Below are 12,004 nucleotides of genomic sequence, written 5' to 3' on the forward strand. Positions count from 1 at the left end.
AATAGAACACCTAATTACCTCAATCCCAACAGGCCTTCACCAAGGCACATTGTATTGAAGCTGTCTAAAATCAATGATAAAGAAAGAATCCTCAAGGCAGCCAGGGAAAAGAAGACGGTAACTTACAAAGGAAAGCCCATTAGATTATCATCAGATTTTTCAGCAGAAACTCTACAAGCTAGGAGGGAATGGAACCAAATATTCAAACTATTGAAAGAGAGAAATCATGAGCCAAGAATAATATATCCAGCAAAGATCTCCTTTAGATATGAAGGAGGAATAAAGACCTTTCCAGACATCCAGAAGCTGAGGGAATTTTCTAATACACGACCTGCACTACAAGAAATACTAAAGGAGGCTATTAGACCACCATCAACAGGGACAACTTGTGGCAACCAAAACATAAAAAGGGGGAGCGTAAAGGCCTGAACTGGAATATGGGAATAGAGAAAGTAAGCGGACTGAAGAAACTGGAATACTCTAAATATCAAACTTTCTTTTACATAAACTCAAGGGTAACCACTCAAAAAACATCCAAATCTGAAATATATACTGTAATAAAAGAAGAAACAGAGGGAAACATCATAGAATACTACCACACAGAAATAACAGACAACAACAAAAAGGCAAAGAAACAATGGAGACACAGCCTTACCAGAAAACTAAAGACAGAATGACAGGAAATCCTCACATATCAATAATCACCCTAAATGTAAATGGACTGAACTCACCAATAAAGAGACACAGAGTAGCAGATTGGATCAAAAAACTAAACCCAACCATATGCTGCCTACAAGAGACACATCTCAGCTACAAGGACAAGCATAGACTCAAAGTGAAAGGGTGGAAATTGACACTTCAAGCAAATGGTACCCAGAAAAAATCAGGTGTAGCCATAATGATTTCCGATGAAACAGACTTCAGGGTGAAAAAGATAACAAGAGACAAAGATGGACATTTCATAATGGTAAAGGGGACTATACAACAAGAAGACATAACAGTCATCAATATTTATGCCCCCAATCAGGGAGCACCGAAATATACCAAGCAACTACTAACAGAATTAAAGGGAGAAATTGACCAAAACACAATTATACTAGGGGACTTAAATACATCATTGACAGCTATGGATAGATCATCCAAACAGAAGATAAATAACGAAATCGCAGCCCTAAATGACACATTAGATGAATTGGACATAATTGACATATATAGAGCACTTCATCCTAAAACATCAGACTATACATTCTTTTCTAGTGTACATGGAACATTCTCAAGGATAGACCATATATTGGGACACAAAATCAGCCTCAGCAAATTTAAGAAGATTGAAATCATACCAAGCATATTCTCTGATCACAAAGCTTTGAAATTGGATATCAACTGCAAAAAGAAAGCAGGAAAAAACACAAATACATGGAGATTAAACAACATACTTTTAAAGAAGGACTGGGTCAAAGAAGAAATTAGAGGAGAGCTCAAAAGATACATAGAAACAAATGACAATGAAAATACATCCTACCAAAATTTTTGGGATGCCGCGAAAGCAGTTTTAAGAGGGAAATTTATATCATTACAGGCCTATCTCAAGAAACAAGAAAAATCCCAAATAAATAACCTCATGTTACACCTTAAAAAACTAGAAAAAGAAGAACAAGCGAAACCCAAGGTCAGCAGAAGAAAGGAAATAACAAAAATCAGAGCAGAACTAAATGAAATAGAGAACAAAAAGACAATAGAAAAAATTAATGTGACAAAAAGCTGGTTCTTTGAAAAGATTAACAAAATCGACAAACCCTTGGCTAGACTCACTAAGATAAAAAGAGAGAAGACACTAATTAACAAAATCAGAAATGAAAAAGGGGAAGTTATCACGGACACCACAGAAATACAAAGGATTATCCAAGAATACTATGAAGGACTATATGCCACCAAATTTAATAACTTAGAAGAAATGGACAAGTTCTTAGAAACATATAGCCTTCCAAGGCTGAATCATGAAGAACTGGAAAATCTTAACAGGCCGATCACCAGTAACGAAATTGAATCAGTCATCAAAAACCTTCCCAAAATCAAAAGTCCTGGACCAGATGGCTTCACCAGTGAATTCTACCAAACCTTCAAAGAGGATCTAATACCAATCCTGCTCAAACTCTTCCAAAAAATTGAAGAAGAGTCAGTACTCCCTAACTCATTTTATGAGGCCAACATTACCCTGATACCAAAACCTGGTAAGGACAACACAAAAAAAGAAAACTACAGACCTATATCTCTGATGAATACAGATGCTAAAATCCTAAACAAAATTCTAGCAAATCGAATACAACAATGCATTAAAAAGATTATTCATCACGACCAAGTGGGGTTCATCCCCGGGGCACAAGGATGGTTCAACATTCGCAAATCCATCAATGTGATACATCACATAAACAAAATAAAGGACAAAAACCATATGATTCTATCAATTGATGCAGAAAAAGCATTTGATAAGATACAACATCCATTTATGATTAAAACACTTACTAAAATTGGTATAGAAGGAAAATACCTCAACATAATAAAGGCCATATACGACAAGCCCTCAGCTAACCTCATAATTAATGGGGAAAAGCTGAAGCCCTTTGCTCTACGTTCAGGAACACGACAAGGTTGTCCCCTATCACCTCTGCTTTTCAACATAGTGTTGGAAGTCCTCGCCAGAGCTATCAGGCAAGAGAAAGAAATAAAAGGCATCCAAATTGGGAATGAAGAAGTTAAATTGTCACTCTTTGCAGATGACATGATGCTATACATAGAAAACCCTAAAGACTCCACCAAAAAGCTATTAGAAACAATCAATGAATATAGTAAAGTTGCTGGCTACAAAATCAACGTACAAAAGTCCATTGCTTTCCTATATACCAACAATGAAATCTCAGAAAAAGAGATAGAAAAAACAATTCCTTTTGCAATTGCAGCAAAAAGAATAAAATACCTAGGAATAAACTTAACCAAGGATGTGAAGGATTTATATGCTGAAAACTATAAGACATTTTTGAAAGAAATTGAAGAAGACACAAAGAAATGGAAAGACATTCCGTGCTCATGGATTGGAAGAATCAACATCGTTAAAATGGCCATATTACCCAAAGCCATATACAGATTTAATGCAATCCCCATTAAAATCCCAATGGCATTTTTTAAAGAAATAGAACAAAAAATCATCAGATTTGTTTGGAACCACAAAAGACCCCGAATAGCCAAAGCAATATTAAAAAAAAAGAACAATACTGGAGGTATCACACTCCCTGATTTTTCCTTGTACTACAGGGCTACAATAATCAAAACAGCTTGGTATTGGCGGAAAAACAGACTCATAGACCAATGGAATAGAATTGAGAACCCAGAAATAAAACCACATAAATATGGACAGATAATTTTTGACAAAGAAGCTAAAAACATACAATGGAGAAAAGACAGCCTCTTCAATAAATGGTGCTGGCAGAATTGGATAGCCACGTGCAAAAGAATGAAACTGGACTGCTATCTGTCACCATGTACCAAAATTAATTCAAAATGGATCAAAGACTTAAGCATAAGACCTGACACAATAAACTGCATTGAAGAAAACATAGGTACTAAACTTATGGACCTTGGGTTCAAAGAGCATTTTATGAATTTGACTCCAAAGGCAATGGAAGTAAAAACTAAAATAAATAAATGGGATTATATGAAACTGAAAAGCTTCTGCACAGCAAAAGAAACTATTGACAAAATAATGAGGCAACCAACTGAATGGGAGAAGATTTTCACAAACAGTTCCTCTGATAAGGGGCTAATATCCAAAATATACAAGGAACTCATGAAACTCAACAACAAAAATACAAACAACCCAATTGAAAAATGGACAGAGGACCTGAAGAGACATTTCTCCAAAGAGGATATACAAATGGCAAATAGACATATGAAAAAATGCTCAACATCGCTAATCATCAGAGAAATGCAAATGAAAACCACAATGAGATATCACCTCACCCCAGTCAGAATGGCTTTCATCAACAAAACAAATAGTAACAAGTGTTGGAGAGGCTGTGGAGAAAAAGGAACTCTCATACACTGTTGGTGGGAATGCAGACTGGTGCAGCCGCTATGGAAGGCAGTGTGGAGGTTCCTCAAGAAATTACGAATAGAATTACCATATGACCCAGCAATCGCTCTCCTGGGTATCTACCCCAAAAATATAAAAGCATTTCTCTACAGAGACACGTGTACTCCAATGTTCATTGCAGCTTTGTTTACGGTGGCCAAGACATGGAAACAACCAAAATGTCCTTCGATAGATGAATGGATAAAGAAGTTGTGGTACATATACACAATGGAATACTATTCGGCGTTAAGGAAAGATGATATAGGAGCATTTGTGACAACATGGATGGATCTCGAGAGAATAATGCTAAGTGAAATAAGTCAGACAGAAAAAGCAGAGAACCCTATGATTTCACTGATATGTGGTATATAAACCAAAAAGAACAAGACAAACAAATGAGAAACAAAAACTCATAGACACAGACAATAATTTAGTGGTTACCAGAGGGTAAGGGGGTGGAGGGTGGGTGATGAGGGTAAAGGGGATCAAATATATGGTGATGGAAGGAGAACTGACTCTGGGTGGTGAACACACAATGGGATTTATAGACGATGTAATACAGAATTGTACACCTGAAATCTATGTAAATTTACTAACAATTGTCACCCCAATAAAATTAATTAAAAAAAAAAAAAAAAAAAAAAGAAAATGCAGACAGTGACAAAGAAAGCCAGGTTAACTCAGTTCTTTCTACACCCCTGTGATTGCCAGCCCAGGGCTCTGTGCTTGGGCCCTTCTCTCCTGCTTAGCAAGGGTTTTAGCCTCAACCTGAAACTTTTTCTTTCAGCCATGCTCTTCAAACAGAGGGACGGAAAGAGAATTAAAATAGTAACACTAAAAACAACGCTAATTAGTGCACAAGGAATTATCTTGTTATCACCAAAAGCCTGGCACTGAGTGTGTGTGAGTGTGTGTGTGTGTGTGTGCAGGTGTGTGTGTTAAACCAAACGGCGTAGATTGAGGGCTGCTTCCTTCTCCTTGACAGCCTATGTGCCACACAGATTCTAGCCCTTGATACGTTGGTTAGGTTAGGTGGCCTCTTTCCAGGTAAACGTACCATTTCCAAAAGTCCTTTAGAATACTGAGAAAAGTGTGGGTCCCAGGGAACTAGAAAACCTGCATAAGGCAGAATTACAGAACACGAGACTGAGTTATATAGAAGTCCGCTCACACCCGTTATGTGAAGTGACAGTGCAGTCACACAGGAATTCAACACGCACACATACACCTCTTCCTGCTTGGCTAATGTGCAAAAGGAAGAGAAAGAAGTTGTTCATACGGGTGCACTGTGCAACCCTGGAACAGAGACCCCATGGAGAAAGGGAGGTGTCACTGCCGTGTTCCATCTCACTGGATGGAAACACTACGTGTATGTTGTCCAAACTGCTTGGAGTAAATCAAAGTTCACGTTCATGAGATGACCGGTGTCGCCACAGATTCTCCCATCCCTGAGCGCTCAGATTTGAGTGGGGAACAGAGCACACGCTAAGGGGCAAGTGGAAATCTTGGAGTCCCATGGAATGAGCGGCAGGATGTCCAAGCCCTTCCACGGGTCTCGGGTCCCCAGGGGTCAGGTATGGAGCCCTCCCCACGTGGAGTGAGTGTCTCTCCTGCTGACAGACGCTTATTTTCCATCCCAGCGCAAGTCAGTTACAGAATCGGGGCCCTGGTGAAGAAACTGCTCTGTGTGCTGAGCAGTTTAGGGGAGTTTCCCAGACAAAGCAGATCACGTATGAGGCTTGCCTTCTGCGAAATTTAGACCAGCTTTCCCTTTCTACGACTCCTCTGTGTTCTGTAAGAACGCACTCGTTCTCCTTTGTAGCAATGAATTGAGCTCAAAGAGGTATAAAGCCTCGTAACCTTTAACCTGCTCTGGTTTTCATTTTTTAAAACGCAGACATTATTTACTCACAAAGAACAAAATAATTTGGTTAGAAGAGTAACGTAAACTAATTTGAGAAAATACATAAAAAGCATAAGGAAGACAACAGAAATAGATAAATGCTGTTATGGCACTCACTTCAGGACCTACGATCACCATGTAAACATTGGGCTCTTCTTGATGCCATTCTTGGGGAGAAAAAAGAAAAAAACTATTAAAATGGTGATAAGTCACAGCTGAAAACATTATTATACTACAATATATACTACTTCAGACCATTTTTCTTTCACACTAGTCAATTTGAATTACATTTACTTAAAATGTAAATCTTTGACATTTTTTGCTTTTAGGCAAAATATTTTTCTAGAACATTACGTATTATCCAGATATCTAATTTATTAGATAACCAGCACTGCCACGCCAGCAAAGCTCAGTAATATACTGGAGCACATACAGACCAGCTTTAGCAACACAAATCTACACCCATGGTACACACTGACATGTGGGAAACATTTCCAGATCAAATTATTTTAGCCTTATAATTATCGGCTATTTTTTATGATTTTCTCAGAAGCCGAGGGCAAAGCAAAGTAGAAAGCCGCAGAAATTACGACTCAGAACTATTATTGTTCGGGTTGCTCTCAGTGTAATCTAGAAACAGGTCTGCAAATATGCAGAGAAGGAGAAGATCCAGCTCAAAGCCCAACCGAGAACAGGGTGAGACAGGCGCCCACGGGAACCCGTAAGCAGGCAGACTGCCAAACATACCTGCGAAGGCGTCCACTAAGTATAGCGGGTCTTTAACTTGTCTGAGTCCACAGATCAGGAGAAACACATGTAAATTATCAGTGCTTTGCTTGATGTCTGCAACAGAAGGTATTTTCAGTGGAGAGGTCTCAGCCTGCTCATGTGGCGGCCGCATCAGACAGCCCGGAAGCCACAGGGCCCTGAGTCCCCACCGCTGTTCCCACTCCCTACCCGTTACATCCCGTCATTGAGGGAACTGACTCCTCAAGGTGGGAAATCTGAGCTGAGCTCAGACCTACGAGGGAGCCCAGCACGCTCAGGTGAAGGGAGGATGAACCTGGTCCCAACTGCAGCGAAATCATGAGAAACTACATGGTGGTGGTTTTAAGCCACCAAATGAAGAGGTGGCTTGTTATGCAAAAAGAGATCATTGAGTCAATAGAAATTGGAAATGCAGGTAACACAAGATGACCTAAAACTGCATCATTTGCAAACTTACGTAAATGAACATAAAAATCTTGCAAGTAAAAGGTTTTCATTCATTCATTCCATTTCATTCCTCCATTGCTTAATGTAAACATTTTCCTTTTGTAAGTCTTGAATAGGAATATATTAGTCATTGACACCACTTTAATCCAATCACAAAAGCTAAATAATAATAATAATAATAATAATATAATAATAATGCACAACCAGCTCTGGAGAAGGTCTTTACTGAAATGTTAAGATTCAGAAGTCCCTCTTAGAAGAGCCTTAAAAAATTATCACAGCCTCTGAATTACCTGTGAGCAATTTCATTGAGATATTTGAGTTCATTTTTTTATATTTCCCCAGTATTCTGAGTATCCTGAAACTAATCTTAGAAATACAAACACTGTTGAATATTGTTTGACCCAAAGTTGAAGCGAGAACTTATGTGCAGAAGTTGAACTTGAGGTCAGAGGAGCTGAGGTCAAGCATTTGAATCCAGGTCAGGGGACAGAGATTCTCTTTAATGATCAAAGTGGAAGAATATCTTTAAGGATAAGAAGGTCAGGTGTGAAAAACAGTCAAAATCTAAGTTGCCAGGCAAGAACCATCAAAGAATGCTGAAACCAGTGAGGGAAAGTTCGGTGAGGATGGAAATTAAAAGTGTCTTCGCAAAAATTACTTGTTAATTACAAAAGAAATGGAACACCTGTCCGTGGAGAAACCCAGGGACACCCACTTAGGTGAGGAAACCTTAGCCCGATGCACATCGGTGTTTACACACACACACACACACATTATATAGTGAAAAAGAAAATAAAAACCCCAGTAATGGGAGAAGCTGATGTCACGTGTCTCCAGACGTGATACCCAGAGAAGGACACATCACTTACAGCTATTCAAATATATAAGAAGGAAAAGAAGGAAGGTGGCAGGACAAGAACCATGCAAGTCCCCAAAAGAGGGGGACAGGGGAAACTCGCTATTACTGAATGGAGAAAAAGGAAATTCAAGAACAAAACTAACAAGCGAGGATCGTGTCCTGAGAAGGCAAAGAAAACACTTTTAAACCCCATGTGATGTTTAGGCACAGAGACACATTTAATTCTTTACTTTTGCTCTGCGACCAGAATAGATGTTGGAAACCTACCTATCTTCTCCCTTTGTCTTGCTTTGACACAGGAGATCCTTGTTACTCAGAACCATCGGTTCAGAAGTGCCGGTGGCCTTTCGATCAGGTAAAGCTGGAAAAAAGCGGCCCTCCACCCACCTGCACCCCAGCACCCCAGGAACGTCAGCCTGGAGAGAGAGTGATAGTTCATAGCACTGACTTCAGAATGTTCAGGCTGCGACTTACGGTAACTCGGATTAACTTCAGGCTCGCTACGGCCCTGCCCAGCTTTAGGGAAACGTGGTGTGTTCGTCCTCAGATTTTAAAACCAGAAGGAAAAAAGACTGGCCTGTGCAGGTCTGGAGGTGAAGCAGGTTCCACCCTAATTTTTTTTTTTGGTGGACTTTGTATCCTCGTATTAACCCCAAACTTAACTTTTCTTATCTTTGCTTTTCCGCTAATATCCAGAGTAAACGTGAATGAAAGTTTGGACACATCGCTTGCAAACACATACATTTATGTATCATTCTGACGTTCCCACTTCCTGGAGAAGGGTATTTTTATCTTCCAAAGAAAATGTGTCATTTTCATGGTCTGGCACCATATCGGTCCCAAAACGCATTGCCTGATCCTGTAAGTGACTCATCAGCTGCCTCCTGAACAGAAACCCAATCCACATCATGGCACTTTCTGTCCCCTTTTTTCTATTCTAGCAGCTCTGTTTATTTTCTGTATGTGTTATTATAAGGAGAAAAGAATTCAAGAACTTCAGATGAGTGTAGTAGACTTAAGTGAATTTTAGCTGAAAGATCGGATTTGGGGGCTGTGAGAGCATAAAGGGATCTAGTAACATTAATTTTCCAGATGAAAAACATGTGAGTTTTCCTAGGAAGAAGTATACTGCCGTCTGAGTTAGGCATAGTAGAGTCTCCATATAGAAAAACAAATAGAGTTTAAAAAGAGAGAGAGAAAAATTAAATACACACTCGAAATAGAAATAAAATGGAAAGCAGACCAACAGGGAGGTGTGGCCAGGTCAGATTTAAGCTTTCATAGTTTGGGGGTTTGATGGCCTGCAAGGAATCAACACTTTAAATGTCTTGGTCACTGGCATTTAAAAGATCACGGAACCGTTGAAGGTGTATGCGGAAATGCCCGGAAAGCCTCACAGACCAGGAGACTCAGGCCAGGTGCACGCCACACCTTCTGATCAGAATAGCTATTGTAAATATCACGTGACAAATGACAGCAGTGCCACTGAGGGCATCGCACCTCCTCTGTTCTTTATGTGTTCCTCGCTGATCCGTGGGAACGTGGAATCTGGTTAGCATAAAAACCGTGGAATGCTATAAACTCAGGAGACAGCCCTTCGTTAGCCCAGGCGTGTGACATACTGCAAGGGAGAATGCGTCATAAACTTGACAGCAGATATTTCAGAAGCGAGCTGTAAACCTTGGTGACTGATCAGCTACCCGCCACCTCACATGGAGTGTTCGGAGTGCCGCTGTGCAGGCCCCGCCCCTTGATTTCACGGTTAACAGTTCCTAAGAATTCAGAGGGTGTTTGATCAGGAAGCGTCTGTATCATATCCACTGTATCTTCTGCTGTCACCGCCTGAAGCTCAAAGTGGAGTGACACATCACAACCACAAATTTGGAGCGCGCCAGAGGCCAGGGTAAGACAGAGAGGATGGGTGACAGTGGCGGCCCATCTCTGCAGTGTGGCAGACGGCAGAGACGAACAGCCACGCAAATGAGAACAGATGCTGGATCATAAAATCCAGAGATGCCGACTGATCCTAGCACATCTTACCCTTAAGCCATTCTCTAGCCCAGTCACAACCCACGCTCCCCTGTGACCCATATATTCTGCATACGTTCACACCTTCTAATTGCACCCATTACGATTAACGATTAACGTGTGGCCAAGTAGGTCTCTGGGGAAAACGTTTTCTAAGGAGCACTTTTAAATCTCTCAGCTGTTTCGTGAATCACTCAATAATAAGACCAATGAGACAACAGAACTCAATAAGAAATCCTTCTGCTTTTGGAAATTATGAATCTTAGTTACACTGCACCTGGATCCTGTGATGGAGAGAAGACGGAATCACCTCACACAGACAACGTAAGATGGGCCCATGGGCTCAGAACAATGGCACGCATGACCCGACAAGGTAAAGGAGCCGGACAGCAAAGCGTGGGCTCATTTGTGATGCTGAGAACAGCTCGGCTCTTGTCACGGAGACTGATGGACGCACTCGGCAATTATTTCTAATAAAATGCGAGACATTTGTGTTTCTTTTCAAGGGCGTCTGATGCTGACAAATCATATGCGGCAGAGGTTTTGTTTGAAGTTTTGGAGCAGAAGCTGGCTTGTGGCAGTGTCCTCGTGTTTGCTGAGGACGGGACATCAAGCGCATGTTCCGTCTCTTCCTTGAAGTTCATGGCCGGACCTGCAATTTCATCCCCCCCTGGGGGTCCCCGTGCCTTGTCATCTCTCGGGAGAAACATTTCAGGCTAAAACAAGTACCTGCATAGGCTTCCGATTGCATTTGGTGGGCCAGTTTTAGCTGTCCTAGCATCTTGAGCAGAATTACTGGGTTGGTCAGCCTGTCAGGCGTTTATAACCCCAAAGGGCACACACTCAGCTAAACTTTCTCTCCTGAAACATGCTGTACAAAAAACATCTTTTTGTTTAAACATCGTGACTATGCTTAGGTGGTAACACGCACAGAAACGCAGCAGCAAGACCCTCCAAGCCCCATTGCATGCAGGGAAAGTGGTACCATCACAGCATCTGCTCATGTGAGACGTGTGAAAGCTGATGAGGGGCCGGCTCAGCCCAGCGGTTCTGTTTTGAGAACTGGCTCCTAAGGCAACAATTGGGCAGACACGTGAAGACTGAAGTCCCAGCAGCTAAACCACTGCGTAGCAAGAAGCTTCAAAAACTCTGACCGTCCAACAAGGACTGGCCAAATAAGTCTACAGAAGCCACAGTAATACGATGAAGGAATTAAAAGTCATGAGGTAATTAGAACTAATAGATAAATTTACAAAATACTGCAGAATATAGTGTCAACGTGCAAAACCCCAGTGTCTTTCTATATACTAGCAACAAACAACTCAAAAATAAAATCTAAAAACATTTGTAGTAGCATCAAAAATAAAATCCTTAGAAATATAGATATATATGAAATATAAAATAATTATAATTCTATTTGATATATTAAAAATATTTATAATATGTTACATTATAAATATATTTATAATGTTGAAAGACAAGTGTCAGATATAATATAGCTGTAATAACAATATTATAGATAAATACATAAAAATCATTATATGTGTAGCATTGTTACATATTAACAATGTTAATATGTAGTTAATATGTGGTTGCATATTAACATATTAATTACATATTAATATGTAGTTACATAATTACATATTACATTGTTACATATTAACATCGAAATGTTAATAGCAGTTCCTTTTGGTGCTGAGATTTCAAGTGGCTTAAATTTTTGTTTCTTTATGTGCTTTCCATTTTCCCTTTTACAATGGTCATTGATTACATGTGTAACTAATAAAGTAGCATGAAATGAACACAGGAAGGTGGCATCCTTAAAAGACGGAATGACGCACGGAGTGACACTGAACGTCGCGGGGGCATG

General features: G+C 40.1%; 1 protein-coding gene across 3 annotated transcripts in view; it reads right to left on the bottom strand.

The window, feature by feature from the left end:
• Nucleotides 1-12,004, bottom strand: part of GLT1D1 (glycosyltransferase 1 domain containing 1) — a 64,009-nt gene that overhangs the window by 26,471 nt on the left and 25,534 nt on the right. For all 3 annotated transcript variants that reach the window (XR_013992442.1, XM_081036380.1, XM_081036379.1), the window contains 2 exons: nt 6,777-6,872; nt 6,147-6,196 (listed from right to left, as the gene is read on the bottom strand). Coding sequence is in view for 2 of the 3 variants with exons in the window: in XM_081036380.1 (XP_080892506.1) it covers nt 6,147-6,196; nt 6,777-6,872 (146 nt within the window). In the remaining variant the exon portion in view is untranslated. The remainder of the gene's footprint in view (nt 1-6,146; nt 6,197-6,776; nt 6,873-12,004) is intronic.

This window comes from Rhinolophus hipposideros, assembly GCF_964194185.1.
Source record: "Rhinolophus hipposideros genome assembly, chromosome: 24".
Lineage (NCBI taxonomy): Eukaryota > Metazoa > Chordata > Mammalia > Chiroptera > Rhinolophidae > Rhinolophus > Rhinolophus hipposideros.